The 18,949-nt window shown below is 37.4% G+C and overlaps 1 protein-coding gene across 7 annotated transcripts; it reads left to right on the forward strand.

The window, feature by feature from the left end:
• The first annotated feature begins 128 nt into the window (after nt 1-128).
• On the forward strand, nt 129-18,042 carry LOC122822774 (3-phosphoinositide-dependent protein kinase 1-like). Of its 7 annotated transcripts, none has more exons than XM_044101680.1 (16): nt 691-820; nt 1,724-1,791; nt 3,591-3,881; nt 4,834-4,876; nt 4,965-5,102; nt 6,343-6,487; nt 6,565-6,662; nt 8,511-8,582; nt 10,149-10,224; nt 10,318-10,386; nt 11,270-11,366; nt 11,475-11,648; nt 12,868-13,085; nt 13,179-13,236; nt 14,345-14,497; nt 14,754-18,042. In XM_044101680.1, the coding sequence occupies exons 3-16, from the start codon at nt 3,648-3,650 to the stop codon at nt 14,865-14,867; spliced, it is 1,689 nt and encodes a 562-aa protein (XP_043957615.1). In that variant the 5' UTR covers nt 691-820; nt 1,724-1,791; nt 3,591-3,647; the 3' UTR covers nt 14,868-18,042. The 7 variants fall into 7 exon arrangements, with proteins under 7 accessions (XP_043957612.1, XP_043957611.1, XP_043957615.1 ...); XM_044101678.1 differs by lacking the exon at nt 691-820 and adding an exon at nt 1,140-1,263; XM_044101679.1 differs by lacking the exon at nt 691-820 and adding an exon at nt 1,606-1,620.
• The last annotated feature ends 907 nt before the right edge of the window (nt 18,043-18,949 follow it).

Genomic DNA, 18,949 nt, shown 5'->3' on the forward strand with positions numbered 1-18,949 from the left:
TTAAAAAACAATTATTTGATTTGTGAATTTTAAATAAATTGCATTTTTAATATGTGTTTGGATCACATTAGAACTGGTCTAACTCAGGAACTACATCACTTAAAGTCTTCAAATCATGACTAGTTGTTGCACACTGATAGCTGAATAAATAAAACCCAGTTCCAGTGTGTGGTCCAAGCAGTTTGCAGGCCACATGTTGTGTGTGAATATGATCGAGCCTTGAGCTGTAAAGTTCAGCGGGTTGTTCGTGGCGGTGGGGGCGGACACTGACACGGCAGGACTCTCCTCTGCTGTCCTGCGGTAACATTGTTGTGGAACGACGTCACACCTCGAAAATGAAGGCACGGAGGCAGCCATTACTGGAGCTTCTCTAATTATTTTATTCCAAATAAATACTCACGGAAAACTCACATGGCAAGAGCTACAAGTCAGATGGTAAGTGTTAAAACTTCCCGAGAGTGGGTCTTCGAAGCCGGTGCGCGGATTGTGGCGTGTAGAAGCTGGATCAGAAGAAGTAGTTATCTGCGGCCTTCGCCTATAAAACATCGCTGTGACTCACTAGCATCGTTAGCGTCGCAGGGTTTAAGCTATCATAGGCTTTCCGGCTTTTGGATTAGTCCATGACGACCTGCTTTTTAACGACCTCTGAAGCAGATAATTTCTCAAGAGTGTATAATAGTGTGTTTTGAAACTGTATGGGACTATTCCCCCCTGTTGGGGAATGGACGGCTAGTCTTAGCGTTGGTTCGCGCTTTCGACCGATACTCCACTTGCTAGCAAGCTAAAGTTAGCTTTAGTGCGTTCAACCTTTCTCTAGAAGGTACTATTTTTGTGTCAATTTCGTGGTTTTTGATTTACGGTTTTAAAGGTTCAACAGAACAAGCTACATAAGCAACATAAAGCGCGTTGAGAATCAGTATCTGAACACAGCAGATGGGTTTGAAGTTGGTTGCTATGCTAAGCTAGTTAACTGTTAGCATCAAGTTTGTAACTTGCTGTCAGTGATGACCGGTGCTTTGCCGAAAAAAGCGCCCCAGTCGTTCAAAGTATCACCGTAATGGGAATAGCCTTTAAATGCAGCTAGAATCACAAGTTGGATAAAGTTAGACATGTCAGTTTGAATTGTTTATGTTCGTATACATTAGGAACACTTCCTTCTACCACTATTTACTGCTTCACGTGCACGCAGTCATTTTTATGACACGTATGGGGCGCTTTTCTATAGAACTACTGCTGTTTTCCAAAGAACATCGGCTTTATTTGGTAAGATAAGCAAATGCTAATGCTAGCCTGTTAACAGGGCTTGGTTAGCATGGAAAGTTCGCACAGGCTAGTTGTTACCAAAGTACACATAGATAGGAAAATGTTGGTTCACGGCTGTATACCAGCTATTATGTTGACTGACTCAGTAACAGACAGTCTGTAGGTTATTTCACGGACAGTTGGCAATAATAGAGTCAAGTCCGGAATGGGCAGCTAAAGGCCACACCTTGCTTTTAAATGGAGAGAAGCTAACCGAGCTAAGAGCTAAAAAAAATATATACATATATATATACTAATAGTTGCTTTTGATTCGCATGTTCCGAACAGCTGCCGCTGAAATAAACAGCAAATGCAGAGGTTAGAAAGCACTATAAGTGACTGTTGGGTTCATGTCAGTTGGTGGGTTTCACTTTTTGTTTCATTGTTTTAGTTAAAATATAAAATCTTGGTGTGTTGTAAGCTGCTGCTGTTCTATGAAGAAAGACCTTGACATCGGGTGGGACCACCAAGCCAGGAAGCAGCTCCTTGGTAGTTATTTGTTTATCAACACCAGACTTTGTCCCTAATATATCAGGGTGAAGTCTTGGTATACAAGTTTGTAATATTATACCCAGTTTGTGAACAGTTCTTTTTTAAAAAAAATACAATATTTTTAAAAAAATACTGATTAGACTCAGTTCTCCTTTCATGGGTTTCTGAATGTCATTGATTTTAAACTCCTGTTTGATTAATAACTATATTGTATTTGAAGCCCAACTCCATAAATTGAGGTTTTATTCCAGTTTATAAGTTTCAGTTTAAAACTTTAATGCCTTTCAGTGTTGAATTTTATGTATTTTAGTTGCATGTTAAAACCATCAAGTTCCTAAAAGTTTACCAGATTGAGTCTGGATCACCCTTCTGTAGGACTGGAACAGAAAGATGAGCAGCAGGTTCAGTTATTGAGTAGTTTAGGGTACCATAGAAAATGAAAACATTAAATAAATATCTGCATTTATCCATTCAAACATACAAATATTTATGCCTAATTTTGATGTGTTTATTTAAAGAAGAAAAAATACTTTCTTAGTTGTTGAGCATTGATCAGATCTGATATCTGGTTTGTTATTCATCTGAAGTCAGAATATTGAAATGAATATTCTGACTTCAGATGAATAACAAAATTGTAAAAGTTGAATAAAATTCAACTTTTATTCAAATAGTTGAATAAAAGTTAATTTTATTCAAATTAAAGTTGAATTATTGCAATTCAACTTTTATTTACTTTATATTTGCTGCAAAAAATCAGGAAAACATTAGATTGAGAGGAAACCTGACAAATTTTACTGGACGATAAATTGTTCCAGAAATTATTGGGGTAAATGATAATATTGTCATTTTGAAGTATTTTATTAAGTTCACCCTCCAATAAACTGATTTTGTGCCGAACTGGAAGACATTTTAAATAACCAAAATAAGGTTGGATTTCTTGAGATGCGTTAAGAAATGTATAATCCAAACTTTTTTTATTAAACAAACTTGGTACAAATTTTGATAAGATGTATGCTCAACTGCGAAAATTTTTATATTTAATTTTTAATTTTTGTTTTTTTCCTTTTTATTTTTTTCCTCTGAAGAGTTTTTGCGGTGCTAGTGGCTCGTATTTTTGTGACAGTTGGCAGACAGGAAAGAGAGCGAGAAGACGGGGGAAGACATGCGGCAAAGGTCGTCGGGACCGGGAGTCGAACCCGCGACGTCCGTGTCGAGGATTAGGGCCTCCAGATGTGGGGCGTGTTAACCCCCTGCGCCACCACAGCACGCGCCATATTTATTTTTTTACATTGAAAAGAGATTACTAGTTATGTTGCAAAGAATACATTAATTGCATAATAATTTAAAATTGGCTCAATAATTTACATTTGATTTATTATTTGTCTTTTTCTACCATAAACTGAATGATAAAAGGTTTCAGTCTGGTGTTTTGGTCTCAGTTAAATCTTTTTGTTGAAGGACAACTTTGTTTACAGAAACTTCATAATTTGTTTTGTTTTATTTTTGATATTAAAATGTCTTCCGATTCCAGCGTTAAATGTTTATCATTTAAAGTTTATTGATCTCTGAGAATGTCTTCTTGCATTATTGTGCTGTTATTAATTCCCGTTATATTATTTGAAAATTGTCTCAAAACTCAGTATTATCACTTGTCGCAATAATTTCTGAGAGTTTCTTTCAGGAACATTGTCATGGTGACAGGCTTTTATTTTGAAGTGAATAAATTATGAAACCCAAGAAGTTTTACACTAGCAGATGCCGACGTCCAGCTGATTGGATGTTTTCTGTTGTTCCAGTATGATGTTGTGCCCATTCAGCCCAACGTTGCCATCTGTTCCTGCTCACATCCATCAATGGCCAGAAACCACCCTGACTCCTGTTCGCCACTCGCCATCCCGAGCACAAGCAGCAGTCACTGCCCCAACATGGAGGGCTCACCCCCGCAGCCCTGCGCCGTAGGAGCGCCCAGCGGCCCCCAGAGCGCCGACGCCCGGGCGCAGCCGGCCGCCCAGACACTGCAGCCACGCAAGAAGAAGCCTGAGGACTTCAAGTTTGGCAAGATTCTGGGAGAGGGCTCCTTCTCAACGGTACGGCAGCTGAATTCCTGCTTCTGTTTTTAGGGTTGATGTTGCTACATGCTGGCATTCTTTTGATTAATGAGTCATCCTCAGTTCATCTGAGGTGAATGCGACAAAGTTTTTTTTTTTTTAACTCTTTACTTTGGTTGGTGCAGCTGTTAAAGCTGCAGAGTGTGACTTTTATTGAAAATATGTTTTTGCATATTTGTTAAAACTGTCATGATGTTACAGTTTGTTGTGAAACAAATATTCAGTGAAAAGATCAATCTCCTCCTCATGTCTGAACTGCTATTGCTGTCTGAACAAAGGCATCAAAAACAACCAATCAGAGCCAGGAGGCGGGGCTTAGCATTATCAATCAATCTCATGTACTAAATATGCTAACGGAAATGGCGGAAAACTGTTTATCCGCAGTCAACTGCCATGCTAGCTGTCTTTAACATTAACAAAATTATCTGCTGTTCCTCAGCTAGCATGGAAGGCTAGCCTTTGGTGAAGAATTTGCTATGATTCAGCTACAGGATAGCAATATTATATTCTATCGCAATAATTTCTGGTAGAATTTATTGTCCAGCAAAATTTATCATGACAGGCCCACTGGTTGCCAGAATGCTAACGGCTATAGCCAATTATTAACCAAATGTTAGCATTTTTCTGCGCTGCAGTTAGCATAGAATGTTAGCATTCTCTACTAGCTACAGCATTGCAGAGAACGTCATAAATGCTAAAGCTGGTTAGCATGACAGCGGATAAACAGGAGTACATGAGGTGATTGATAGCACTAAGACCCGCCTCCTGGCTCTGATTGGTTGTTTGTGGTTAGCATTGGGAGAAGGCAGAGGAGTCTCGTACCAAACTGTGACATTTTCAACAAATACTTAAAATATTCATATATATTTTCTAAAAGTTACAAACTGCAACTTTGATGTTTTTTAATGTTTTTCCTGTTTTTGTTCCTCAGGTTGTTCTTGCAAGAGAGTTGGCCACAGGGAAAGAATATGCAAGTTAGTAACGCAACCATTAACTGAATGTTAATCTTCTAATAAAAATGGACAATGTTTTAAATATTTCTTCTTTTTGTCTTTCCATCAGTTAAGATTTTAGAGAAGCGCCACATTATGAAGGAGAACAAAGTCCAGTACGTGAAAAGAGAACGAGATTTGATGTCAAATCTTGATCACCCGTTCTTTGTAAAGCTCTACTTCACATTTCAAGACGATGAGAAGTTGTGTATCCTTTCATTGGCTGCCGGATCGTTTTCAGAGAAGCACCTCGCTCATTCTGATGCTGCTTTAAAAGCATTCTGGATATTTTTCTCTTGTTTTTCTGCAACGGTCAGTTAATAATTACTTATGTTGGAACAGAGGTGATGTCACACTGTGTGAGAAATGAGTCACTGTAAAACTGACTTTTTATAATTATAAAATGACCGGTTCTGGAGCTTATAGTAACAGTGAGTGTGGTTAGTTTTAGTTATTGTGTATTTGCTCCCTTGGTAACTGAACTCTGGGGTTTCTGGAAGGATAAAACAGCAACATTCAGCCTTCCTGTTATCTGCTGAAGTAATTTTCAAGCAATCTTTGTTCTTTGTCCAACTTCCTTAAACATCTCACTGACCCTGAATTTAGTAATTGATTAATAATTTCCTGGAGAATAATTCAAGTAAGCCAAATATGTACACTTTGCATTCAGAATTTAAAAAGTTAGTTTGTAAATATGCTCTGGCTAGAAAGTAGCATAGTTTAATCTTCATTTGCTCCACATTTATTTGTTAAAAAATTAACTTGTTCTATTAAATAATTAATTGCTTAATCTAAAAAATAATCCCAGATTAGCAGTATTGATGTTGAGTCGAGAAGACAGGACTAAGATTTTGATTTTATAGTTTGTTTTTTTTAGTTGCAGATGCATCCTTTGCTACAAATGATTAAACATTTCAGCATTTTAGGCAATAAAATGTTTTTTATTATTTAAAAAAAAGTTGAATTATTTATTTGCATTTTTATGTATTTCAGATGTACAAATTAACTTTAAATGACAAATCTGCAAAATGTGTCAATTTTTAAAAAATCTGACTAATAATTTGATATTAAAATATTTGTTAGCTGCAGATTGGAAAATTGGGACCAATTTCTTCAAACCTACTAACTTTAAGTCGTCTTTCCTCAGTAAAAACATCCGTACTGAAGAGAGTTGTTATTGGTACAACATAGTAGCGTACCAATAAGAGCACCGCCATTTAAACTTTGAGAAAATTTACAAATTTAAAGTTAGTACATCTTAAACAAGTAATTTTTTTCTCAGTAAAAACATCCGTACTGAAGAGAGTTGTTATTGGTACAACATGGTGGCTCTTCGTTCTGTTGATCAGAAAGTTGTTTTTTATTCCATCAGATTTCTCTGGATTTTCAGCTGTTTGCATCACCTGCTCAGATGACACTAAAGTTTTCCTTAACAGACGTTTTTATAGATTTTGGTCTTAGCTACGCTAAGAACGGGGAACTGCTAAAATACATTCGCAAAATTGGTTCGTTTGATGAGACCTGTACGCGGTTCTACTCGGCCGAAATAGTTTGTGCTCTAGAATATTTACACAAAAAGGGGATAATTCACAGGTAAGGATCTGCTCCTGTGCTCTCTGCTCGTATTTGAGTCTGTACAGTTTTTAATTAATATTTTTTTTTTATTTCAGAGATTTGAAACCAGAAAATATTCTTTTGAATGAGGAGATGCACATCCAGATAACAGACTTTGGAACAGCGAAACAGTTATCGTCTGACAGTAAACAAGGTAAAACCAAACAGAGGAGTTTGTTTCAACTCCCACATCCTGCAAAATGAATCAAAACACATTTTATACATTAACCAACATATTCATACTGCATATACATCGAAAGGTGCGTTTAAATATTTTCCAAATCAACAAGACCCAGTTCAAACTCTGACAAGCTAAATGGAAATAAAACATAGCTAGATGCTAAACACAAACCTTTCAAAATAAAGGCCAAACTTTGCTCAGTTACGCCTGTCAAATGAGTGATTACAGGAACATCATAATCCATTTTATTTCTGGTTTTGGTTGTGTTTTTTTTAATTTTTTTATTTCTGTTTTATTAATTTTGTTTGGCTGTTTGATTTTGAATATTTGAAAAATCTTCCACTTCTACATTTATTGGACTTTTAGAGGGAAAGCCTATATTTTTATGCTATTATCGTTATATTATTTGAAAATGGTCTCAAACAACAATATAAGAGTTAATTGCAATAATTACTGGAACAGTTTACCATCCAGTAAATGTGGAACTTCTCTTCATGTGAAACTCTTTGAATCAGCAGGCAAAGAAAAATAAAAATTAGTTTTTATAACAGGAAGCCAAAAACATGAATTCAGCCCCATCCCTGCTGTTTCATGGTCACAATAAAATCAGGTTTTCAGAAAAGGAAAAAGGAAAGCACAAAAACAATGTTTTTGTTTTGGATGGAGTAGAGTGTGATTATCAACCTGGTGGCTGAGCTAGCGTCACAGAAAAGGCTTCAAAATCAGTTTTTAACGGTTGTTTTTTTTTTTTTTTTTTTTTTTCTAAATATCTGGAAAACTGCCCAACTGCTTTGTGACTTTTCCTGTTTTATTTAGTTTTCTCTTCACATTTTTTATTTTTTTTTTTTTTTTTTTTTTTTTTTTTTTTTTGAGGAAGCCATAAAACTGCAGTTTGAGTTGCCCAGTAGTTCGTTGCCAGGCAACCATAGTGAGTTGATTAAACTAACCTAGCTTAGCTGGCAATGTGAGTTTGAGCGGCTAAATGCTTTTCTTTGCTTAAATTATTTTTATTTTATCTTTTTTCAAAAAATTTTCTCAGAGGTTTTGCGGCGCTAGTGGCTTGTATTTTTGTGACAGTAGGCAGACAGGGGAGAGGGCAAAGGTCGTCGGGACCGGGAGTCGAACCCGGGATGTCCACGTCGAGGAATAGGGCCTCCAAATGTGGGGCGTGCTAACCCCCTGCGCCACCACAGCACGCCCCGTTTTTGCTTAAATTATGTGTGTAAATAACGAGTATAATGATTTTAGTGTTAGTCATGCGTTATCATGACTGTTTAATGTGTGTTTGTTGTTGCGGGTGATATTTCTGAAGTAAATACCGTTCTGCATGCAAGCCTGCAGATTAGCCACATGGCTAACCTGCTCCTGTTATTGGGCTAAAAATGTGTCTTGTTGCGTTCTTCTATGTTTACTGCTGGTTTCGGGTGCAGCACAGAGATTGTTATCACTGTAATGCAGTACGAGTCGTTGCACTGATTCAGCACCGGAAGTAACCCATTTGGATTTTCAGAATAAAAGTCCGGTTCATTACCAGAAATGTTACGTTAACATGGACTGTAAATTTACATATAATAGAAATATGAGACTGTAAAATCAGATTTGCTTAAGCTAACTGGCAATAGTTGATGGTTTTATTAACTTAGTTGTTTTTGATGTTATTATAGGAATCCCATCAATACCATATATCGGTGTTTTTCAGTCAGAACAGTTTTTCCCCCTTCAAGCTCAATTACAGACCAGCATTTAGTAAGTGAAGGAAAATGTTAAGCAGGATATTAATATGTAATTTGTTCCTATACTTTTCATCGCATTTAACACCAGATGAGTCAGAGATAGCAGCAGCCCCAACTCCCCATCCCAGCGTAGCTCCTCCTCCCTGTTCCAGTGAAAGAGGTGAGCAGCTCTGCTAGTGACAGCATCAGTGCTGGGAGTTTCATTTACAAATGTGCACAAAAAACCAAAAACAAACCATCCTCCTCCTACCACTTCCTGTTGTCTTCTTTGTTGTTTTTGCCAGTAGTAACACCCGGATGTTGATCACGTGACGCGTTTGTGAAAATGTTTTCATTGCAGTTTTGCGACATGCATCCATTTTGATATTGCTAAAAAGTCAACGCAGAAACTTCCTATCAAACGTTTTTCAGAACGGCTGTATTTATTCTTGTAATTTCAATTTGTGCAGTTCTGTTGTTAATGGAAACGCAGTTTCTGTCTCTTTTATCCCTTTTCCAGTGACGTAACTTAACCACACGACAGAGTGTTGAATGGAGCGACTCTGGTTGTTCCCAAGTTGTTTTTGCTAATAAAGCCACAGCTTCTTGTTCAAAACGAGTTATTCTGTCTGTGGAAGTAGCCCACCTAGTTGGGCTCATAATTAGCGGTATTAGGTAGCTTAGGAACTGACCCAGACCTTCTCCTAGCGTGACATCTGCCTGAATTCACACATCATGATTTATCTCACTGTGTGAGAAACTGCGTTTTCCATGACACTGCAGCAGACTCGTACAAAAGTCTAGATGCTAATGAGTTTTGTTCATACTAGGCTACATAATGGAGCATCTTTTTCCAGGGTTTCTAATAATTAGCTGGGTATCTTCTCCTTAATGCTAACTATCTAAGTCTCATGTCCTCTTCTGGTTTACTGTAAAATTACAAGCATGTAATTTTATGGTAAAATTACAAACTCCGTCTGTTTGTGGAGAAACTTCCGACTATTTTTACTCTGAAATCTATTGAATAAAAATGATGTTAAGCAACTAGACGTTTTCTGACGAGGTTCACAGGAACAAATAGGATGTTTTGACGTGACATCATGGCGGATTGAGCTGCTTCTTGAAGAATGTTGCAGCAGTTGCAAAAGATGAATAATATAATACTAAAAGAGTGAAGGCTACTCGGTAGCTCCTGGCTACCTCTAAATGTGGCGAGCCAGCCAGGAGTTACTGAGCAGCTGGTTAAGTTTCTGTCTGGACTGGAGGTTTGGAAACGGTGAGTATCCCACCTTAGCCTCCATGTAAGTTACAGACAGTATTAAAATAATCCAGTTTGATCCTTTCGATTAGGTTTAAGTATGAAATATCATCACTGATCTGGACACCAGATTCAACACCCCTGAGGAACTCTGTTATTTTAAAGTTTGGGTCTATTAGTGAGGAGAATCCTGTTTGTGTGCCAACTAGGTATTAAGAAGTATACCAGAGATTTTACATCTGAGGAAAAATGAAATAAGACACCTGAAAACAACGTATGCTGCCACTTCCAACCTTTCTCTAAATGTGATTACAAAACGCTTTTGGAGAAGTTCACCTCGTTTTAGACGCACATTGGCTAGGAATGTTGCTGGGGAGAAAGCTTTCAGAAAACTAAAACTGATTTAAAAAGGAAAAAAAATAAGGTTCAGGATGTCTAGAGACAGGCTGTGCACGCTCTGTTCATAAAAATGTTTTTGTTTTTTTGCAGCAAGAGCAAACTCCTTTGTTGGGACAGCGCAGTACGTGTCTCCAGAGCTGCTAACAGAAAAATCAGCCTGCAAGAGGTGCTTTTCAAAAATATAATTTGATTCTTTTCAGATTTTAAGACTTTCTTGCTTAAATATATATTTTTTGTTGTTTTTCTGTTTTATGTGCAGCTCCGATCTGTGGGCTTTGGGGTGTATTATCTATCAGCTGGTAGCTGGTTTACCACCATTCAGAGCTGGGTAAGAACGCTTTGGATGTTTAATTTTTATTTTAGACATATATATATAACCAGTTACTCTTGAAACACAAACCAGTTGATCCAGATTGGTTTCCAGTTGGACTACAACCGTTTGGTGAACATACCAGTTGGCTTAGAGCACAGGTGTCAAACTCCAGGCCTCCAGTCGCTGTCCTGCAGTTTTTAGATGAGCCTCAGGTGCAAAACACTGGAATGAAACGGCTAAATTTCCTCCTTGTGTAGATCAGTTCTCCAGAGCCTTAATGATCTAATTATTCTGTTCAGGTGGTGCAGCAGAGGCTCATCTACAGGTTTCAGGGCAGCGGGCCTCCAGGACTGGCTTACAGGGAATTTACACTGCAAAAACACAAAGTTATACCAATCACTTTTGGCCTTGTTTGTAGTTCAAACTTGAAATAAGGAAACCAATTTAAAAGTAGGAGCTTGTTTTTAGTCAATAATTCTTTAATATTAATAAAAACTACTAGTTCCACTGGCAGATTATTTAACTTATAATATGGGGAAAATGTGTTATAAGTGAAATAATCTGCCGGTGGAACTTATTTTTTAATAATATTTCTATTAATTTTAATAGATTTTAAATCTATTAATATGTTTATTCTATCTTGCTAAAGTAACTTTTGAATTAGTTTTGTCTTATTTAATGCGTACAAAGATATTTGCACTTAGAAACTGGACTAAAATCACTTGGTGAGATTTTGTGTTTTTACAGTGTAGGGCCGCTGCTACTAATGTGTCGCACTTAAAAAAAACCAGACACATTTATCTGATTTGAAAAATTACATATTTTTATTGTATAAGTGTAATAGTGGTAAAACAAGAGCTAAGAAAGGAAACTGTTTTTTTTTACTTCTCTGTCACAGAAACGAGTACCTAATATTTCAGAAAATAATAAAGCTGGAGTATGAGTTCCCAGAGAAATTCTTCCCCAAAGCCAAGGATCTAGTTGAGCAACTTCTGGTGAGTCGTCCACCCGAGCAGCATCTTTGAGTGAAATTCAAATCCATGGTTGCAGGATTCGCGTTTGCAGGACGGTTTATTTCAGTTTTCTCTGTGACCTCCCTTCAGTCACTGGACCCATCCAAGCGGCTCGGTTGTGAAGAGATGGGAGGGTACGACCCGCTGAGGCAGCATCCCTTCTTCGACACCATTTCCTGGAGTGACTTGCACCTGCAGACGCCCCCAAAGCTCACACCTTACCTGCCAGCGATGTCTGAAGACGATGAGGACTGCTACGGGAATGTGAGTTGTCCGAAAAACGTTTTGTTTACATTTTTGTTCAAACTGTCACAGTGTTGTTGACGTTTGAGATAATCAGAGCCAGGAGGCGAGTCTTAACTTCTTCCTGTTAGCATAGCCTTTCATGAACACTAGGCTAGTTAGCATAGCCACCAATAAAGACAGATGAACAGTTTTCCTGTAATGGTAAGTTGTTTCTCTGCGCCTAGCATGTTTTCGTAAACATGCTAGGTTGATTGACAGCACTAAGCCCCTCCTCCTGGCTCTGATTGGTTGTTTTTGGTGTATTTCTTCAGAGAGCAGTGAAGCTCAGGGAGGAGGTGGAGGAGATATCTTTGTTTTTCACAGATTATCTGTCTAATATTGTCAGGATATGGTGAAAGACTACGTTTTAGAAAAAAAGTTACGTACTGCAACTTTAAAATATTTTAAATTAATTTAAAAAATTGTAAGTTGGCTTTAAATATGTTAAGTCAGGTCTTAAATTTCTTCCTGGCACGACTATTTAATCTCAAATATTATTTGTAGTTAAAATTTTTTCTTCGGTTCAGTTTGAGTCAAAGACATTTTAACTGCTTCCTTTGGCTTGAGGCTACCGCTAACTAGCTGCTCATATAGCCATGCTAACTAGCTAGCTAGCTTTTTGAGAGTAAGTTCAAATTTTCCTGGACGACATTCGTCTTTTCTGACACATTCTGTTCAAAAAGTTTGGCACTGTGGGCGTTAAGGTTGTCCAGAGCATCGCAAAATATGAAGTTTCTTAAAATTTCTGTTGTGATGCAGATCAGAAATTCATTCATGACGTCTTTAGAAACCAGCAGGAACCCTGTATAAACTACGTTATTGCATTGTATTTGTAAATATAGTGACAAAATCTTGTGCATTTTTAAAAGGGCTTATTTTTTTAAAAAAGTAACAAATTATTTTTTATGTTGATCTTTTAAAAGGTATATTTAATTGAACGTTTATGATATTCACATTTTCTTTATGACATTTGATGGGGTTTTTTTTCCTATTTTGGCCCTCCATACATCTCTGAGGTCACATTATGATGAATCTGAAAATCATCTTTCGTCCGTCCATTTGGTGTCTCGTGGGCACTTTTGGGGTCCTGACCCCCACTTTGAGAACCCCAGCACTTGGAAAACATAATGAAGCCTTTGAATAACTCACCAGCTGCTGAAGTTTGATTGTTTTTTTTCTTTAACTGTGTGAATTTCAGTACGACGACCTCCTGAGCCAGTTCAGCAACATGCAGGTGGCGCCGTCGAGCTCGTCACACTCCCTGTCGCCACACGACTCGGCGCCGCCGCAGCGGTCCAGCAGCAACATCGAGCAGTACATCCACGACCTGGACAACAACTCGTTTGAACTGGACCTGCTGTTCACCGAGGAAGAAAAGAAATTATTGCTGGACAAACAGACCAATGGGAACCCTTGGTAAGTTCTCTGTTTTAGAGGCTTTTATTTTGAAAGGAAAAGGTTACCGTCTCTGTGTGCTGAGAGTTTTTCCGTCTCTTTTGGATTCTGCAGGCATCAGTTTGTGGAGAATAATCTGATCCTGAAGATGGGACCAGTGGATAAACGCAAGGTGTGTGTGAATCCCACTGCAGATTTATTAAATGTCTGACATACATTAACTGAATTACACATTTATTTAATAATAACTCTGCAGACGTACAGCACACTGAAAAACACCAACAGCTCCACATGTTGAGTCAAACATCTAAAAACAACTTTACTCTGTTCAGTCAGCGCAATAAGCAGAAAAACCTCCAATTTGAAATGTTTAAACTGAAACAATAGATTGACTCTGTTGGTCATCCTGTTGTTGACCAAATATTCTTTCAGTGAACTGAGGTTCATTCAGGAATTCTAAATATATTGTAAAATAAATAGCAATGGCTGATGAAACTTTGAAAATTAGAAACTTTGCTAGTATGAATTCTGAAATTTCTAGCACACTCAGAATTTTTAATTTAATTTATTTTTGACTAGAAAATTTCTGAGTTTAATCTCCAATTTTTTTATTTTGCCACTTTTCAAACTACAAAATATTTTTGCCAAAATTTTGATACTATCTTATCCATTTTCTAGAAAAAAAGTCTAAAACTTGCTAGAAATCTAATATAGTAAAATTTGGATTGGTGTCTTTATTTTCCACTGGAGCTCATTTCTTCCTCCAATTCAATTCCAAAACACTTTATTGATCCCAATGGAAACTTTAATGTTTCATCTCATTAATTCAGGTTCTTCAGAGTTTTTGTAGAAGGATGATTGGAAGCTGAAAGCATCAAAACCTTCAGGTTAAAACCAGAGCTGGACAACAAATCAATATATTACAATAAACACGTAATCAATACATATAGTAACACGTCTGATAGAATATTCCAGGTTGGTGGAATCAACTCATGCTTTCTGGTTGCCTAGCAACGACCTGCTGGTAACCGGCAGCAGTTTAAAGTTTCCCCACTTTGGCTCTCAACTGCTTAAAAATAAAAAGCAACATGGAGGGAAAACGGGATAAAACAGGAAATGTGACGCCTCCAGCTTGGCTGTAATTAAGATATGTAAACAAAACACGAACCAATAATTACCAATATTGACTGATGTGAAACGATGACCTGGTGGTAGGGAAGTGGCTGCTGGTTGACGGCAGTGAGGAAGTTTTGTTGCTGAAATGTTTGGGCTCCCTGCAGGGCCTGTTCGCCCGCCGGAGGCAGCTGCTGCTGACCGAAGGGCCACACCTGTACTACGTGGATCCCGTCAACCGGGTCCTGAAGGGGGAGATCCCCTGGTCCTTCGAGCTGCGCCCCGAGGCCAAAAACTTCAAAACCTTCTTCGTTCACACGGTAACCACCATTTATTTCTGTTCCTGCTGGGATCCTGGCCCACTGCTCCTTCAGATTTAATGTTGTTGCAACTCATATTAAATCTAAAGTTTCAGTGAGTTATTGTAAATGGTGTTGGTAGAAAAAATCACCTGTAGCAGTCTGTATTTCAGCGAATTTGAAGAAGCTTCTGACTGAAGGCGCTCAGTTTTCTTGTTTTTCTCTCTTGCAAATCTTTAAAATTGTTGCCGTGTTTTTTTTTTTCTTGTCGCTGCAGCCGAACCGGACGTACTACCTGATGGACCCCAGTGGAAACGCCGACCGGTGGTGCAAGAAGATCCAGGAAGTCTGGAGAAAAATCTACCAGAGGCACCAAAACCCAGGCCTATAGGAGCACAATCTGAGGCCAATCACTGAGCAGAATAACGCCCTCTTTAGTGCCCTTCATCACATAGCGTAAACAAACTCTTAGAGGCGCTGGCATCTAGACCTCGTTTGTTTTCCTGAGTAGATCCATGGGGGGAAAATACAACTTTGGATTCAGGGTTGCTTTGCTTGTTCTTTGTGCTCTATGTGAGGCTTCTGTTGCATTTTTTCCATGTATGGATGATGAGACTTCCACCATTTTGTACATTCTGCTTCAGGTGGGGGTGAGTTTGGGGTTGGGGGGGTGGAGCGAGTTTGGGTACTGCTAGGACTATCCTGAACGCACGAACTGGTTTCCTGCTTCAACGATAACACAGAATCTAGCTTTTATGAACCAGAGCCTGACAAGATATCTTTAATTAAAACCATATCCTAATCATACGTTATATGTGCGAGTTGTCGTAAAAGCCCGACTTTTAGTGCATTTACTCTCTAGCTGTGACGGATACTGTAAACTGATTCAGTCTCACTTAATTCCACAGATCCTCTTTATTTTTTATTTCCTCCGTTTATTCCCATGGTGTTGGAGTTGTTTTTCAGTCTCTTGGTACTTGCAGTCCAACTAAAGCGGAGAGTGCTGGTCTGCAGTGAGACGTGGGTCTGAGTGAGCCTTCACAGCTGTTACTAAGGTTGTTTTTGTTTTTTTTCTATCGGGGCGGATAAACATGCCACTAGCTTCATCACTTGCTTCTCTTTTCTGCATGGCCAGTTTTGTTCCTATGACTTCTCACTTTTGGGCACTGGAGATGTAATTTAAGTCAAAAAGAAAATGGGTATTTTTGACAGCATTGGCAACCTATAATTTGTTGGGTTTTTTACCATTTTTAGTGATTTTCATGTCATGAATCCACTAAATTGACACTTTTTTTTTTTTTTCAAATGAAATGGAACGGCTCATCTTTACTGAAAATAAAATCTGATGTGCTGAACACATAGATATTCAGTGCATAGCCAGTGTTTTTCCCCACAGTTGGGATGGAAACAAATATTTTTACAGCATTGGAAACCTATATAGTTGTTTTTGTACCATTTCGCTGGTTTTCATGGCATGAATTCAAGTAAAGTCCTGTTTCTTTTTGTCAAGGGTATTTTTGACAGCACTGGGAACCCATACAAATTGGATGTTTTGAATTAGTTTTTGTGCCATTTTTCTTTCTCTCGTTCTGTTAATTTCCCTGAGTTCCTGTGTTGTTTTTGTCTTTCTGATGGAATAGAACGGCTCATCTTGGTTTTGTAATACTGAAAATAAAATCCTGTTTGCTGAACACATAGATATTCAATGCATAGACAGGTTTTTCCCCACAGTTTGCGCACTGGAGTTGTAGCTTAAGTAAAAAAATAACAGTATTGGCAACCCTTACAAAAATGGAATGTTTTAGATCAGTTTTTGTACCATTTAACTTGCATTCAAGGAGTGAATTCCCCTAAATTTCTTTTTTCCTGACAATTATTCATCTTTAATGAAAATAAAATCTTATGTGCTGACCTTTTAACATATTTAGTGCATAAACGGCTTTTTTTCTACAGTTTGGGCACCAGAAATGTAGATTAAATTTAAAATGTATAAATATATATATATTTTTGACAGCATTGGTAACCGTTACAATAATTGGATGTTTTGAATTTTACTGGATTTTGTTGAGTTAGTTCCTCTAAATTCCCCGGGAGTTTTCTGATGAAATAGAATGGCTCATCTTTACTGAAAATAAATTCTCGTGCCAACCACAGACATTTAGTTTAATTTAAAAAAGAAAAAGAAACAAGTGGGTTTATTTTGACTGCATTGGCAACCTTTAATTTGTGTCCCATTTTACTGGTTTTCATGTTGAAAATTCCTGTTTATATTTTATTTTTTGTTGGAATAGAACGGCTCATCTTTGCTGAACATAACATTTGATATGCTGACCATATTTTTGACACCATTGGCAACCTTTAAAAAATTGGACGTTTTGAAACTTGAACTTTTTGTAGTGTTTTACTGGTGTTCGTGGCGTAAATTCCCGTTTCTAATTTAAGTTTTTGTTGGAATAGAACGGCTCATCTTTACTGGAAATAAAATCTCGTGCTGACCTCCCCATGCTGAACAGAGACACATTCACCTACTATCACTCTCAGAAGCAATCAGAAAAAGCTGTTGTCAACGGACAAGATGGCTGCCTCAACGGGCTCTCTGCCCTTCTTCTTTTTATTATTATTATCTTGGATTTTTTTTATTTCACTCTCGTTTTTGGCCCAATAGAAATTAAAGCGAATGATTTAATTTGTGCTTGTTTTAAATTTTTTTAGCTGTATGTTTTCTCATGAGGCTTTTATTTTTGACCTTGAGGTCGCTTATGGACGCCTTCGCCTTCAGCTGAGTGTGTGCAGTGAGGGGTTGGATGTCAGTTTAAGAAAATCCATCTGATCCAAATAAACCAATAAAATTGCTGTATCTGTCTGTAAAGTTGAGGGAACGCCAGAAGAGTGTATTTATTGATTTTTTTCTTGATCTAAAAAAACCCCAAATCTGTTCTGAATCAAGTCGATGGCGGTCGGTTACATCGTGTATGAAATACTCTACCTGGTTTGTAACTGACGAGAACTGTGATGTACAGATGATGTATTATTAAATCTGAAGCGAGTAATGCAATGATATTAGGATACAGTTTTTGTATTTTTATTCTTGTATAAGGTTATTGATGGCTATTGTTTTAGCCTATAGTTCATTCTGTGTTATTTAAATTCTAATATATGAATCATATTTGGATTGAAGTCATGTTCAGGGGCCATGTTGTGTATGTATTGAGATGTAAAGCCTTTGAATGTGAATAATTATTGTAAACTATAATATTTTACAGCTTTTTTCTTACTATATCATACATTTTCTATTTGCTCAGTGACTTAATCATATTCTGATAATTTAATGATTCTGTTCATTCTCTCTCTGATTATTTGTGCGCTAGGTCAGTAGATGTTGAATGATGAATTTTCCACTTAATGCTTGGTAGTCCAGTGATTAAAGCATGTAGGGATTTAGGCATTCAAATGAAAGCCATGTGTCTTGTCTTCTGTTTAACGACCTTCGCCACGACACTGAGCTGCGTCCGGCGGAGACGACATCTCACGTTTCTGCAGCATGTAAATAAAGCACCGACCCATTATCTCTGCTTTGGTGTGAAAATCTTTGTAAAACTGACCGGTTTGAGACAGTTAAAATCATACTGAAGTAGATTTTTCATCATAATTTATAGGCTCTTGTTGCCCAAAGATAGTTCATAAAAATAATAGTTGTTTTTTTTTAAGTGTAACACAAAGATAAAAGTAAAACAATAATTTAACTGTCCATAAATTGGCTGAATTTCAACATAAAAAGCTTTAATAAGTTGGAAACTTGTTAGAGAAAAAAAAACTTACATTTGAGATTGATGTCAGAAATTTTCTACAAAACTGAGTTGTTTTTTTAAGTTTTTATTCGTTTCTTGGATTGTGGCACCTCTGGCAATCCATAGAGTGGAATTTGTTTTGGTGTTTTTTAAATCCTTATATACAGAATTTGATCTGAGAAATTTCTTTGATTCTCAAAAATTAGTGTGAATTCCTGGACTGTGAATTGGAGGCTTTGTAGACTGACAAAAAGAAGTAAACCTCCGCCACAGAAATCTGCAATTTTGAGATTAATCTCAGAAACTTTCTAGAATAAAAGCTTGGATACTAATTTGAAAAGTTAATCATTTGCTACAAAATAAATCAGAACAGTGGAGATTAATCTGAAATGTTTTTATTAATTTGTGCAATTGTGGCACTTTTGGCATCCCATACTAGCTACTTGCTTTGTTGTTTTTAAATCCTTCTGGACAGAACATCAGTTTACCCTCAGAAATTTAGTAAATCTTTAAATTCTGTCTATGTTGCTCCTGCAACCTAATTCCAAACTGTTTGGTCGTCACCAGATTTACTGTCAAGCTGAGTTTGAGTTGGAAGTCGGGTTTTTCTTGTGTTTTTGCATTGTCGTTATTCCCGCGATGGCGATGCAAACCAAAGGAGAATGCAAACAAATTTCAAATTTAT

Source organism: Gambusia affinis, linkage group LG20 (assembly GCF_019740435.1).
Source record: "Gambusia affinis linkage group LG20, SWU_Gaff_1.0, whole genome shotgun sequence".
Taxonomy (NCBI): Eukaryota; Metazoa; Chordata; class Actinopteri; order Cyprinodontiformes; family Poeciliidae; genus Gambusia; species Gambusia affinis.

Bases quoted from the DNA above. Each gene is read 5' to 3' on its own strand.
- LOC122822774 (XM_044101674.1), top strand. From the start codon at position 1,198: ATGACACGTATGGGGCGCTTTTCTATAGAACTACTGCTGTTTTCCAAA. The intron at 4,877-4,964 runs GTTAGTAACGCA...TCTTTCCATCAG, and splicing joins CACAGGGAAAGAATATGCAA to TTAAGATTTTAGAGAAGCGC. The intron at 13,237-14,344 runs GTGTGTGTGAAT...GGCTCCCTGCAG, and splicing joins GACCAGTGGATAAACGCAAG to GGCCTGTTCGCCCGCCGGAG.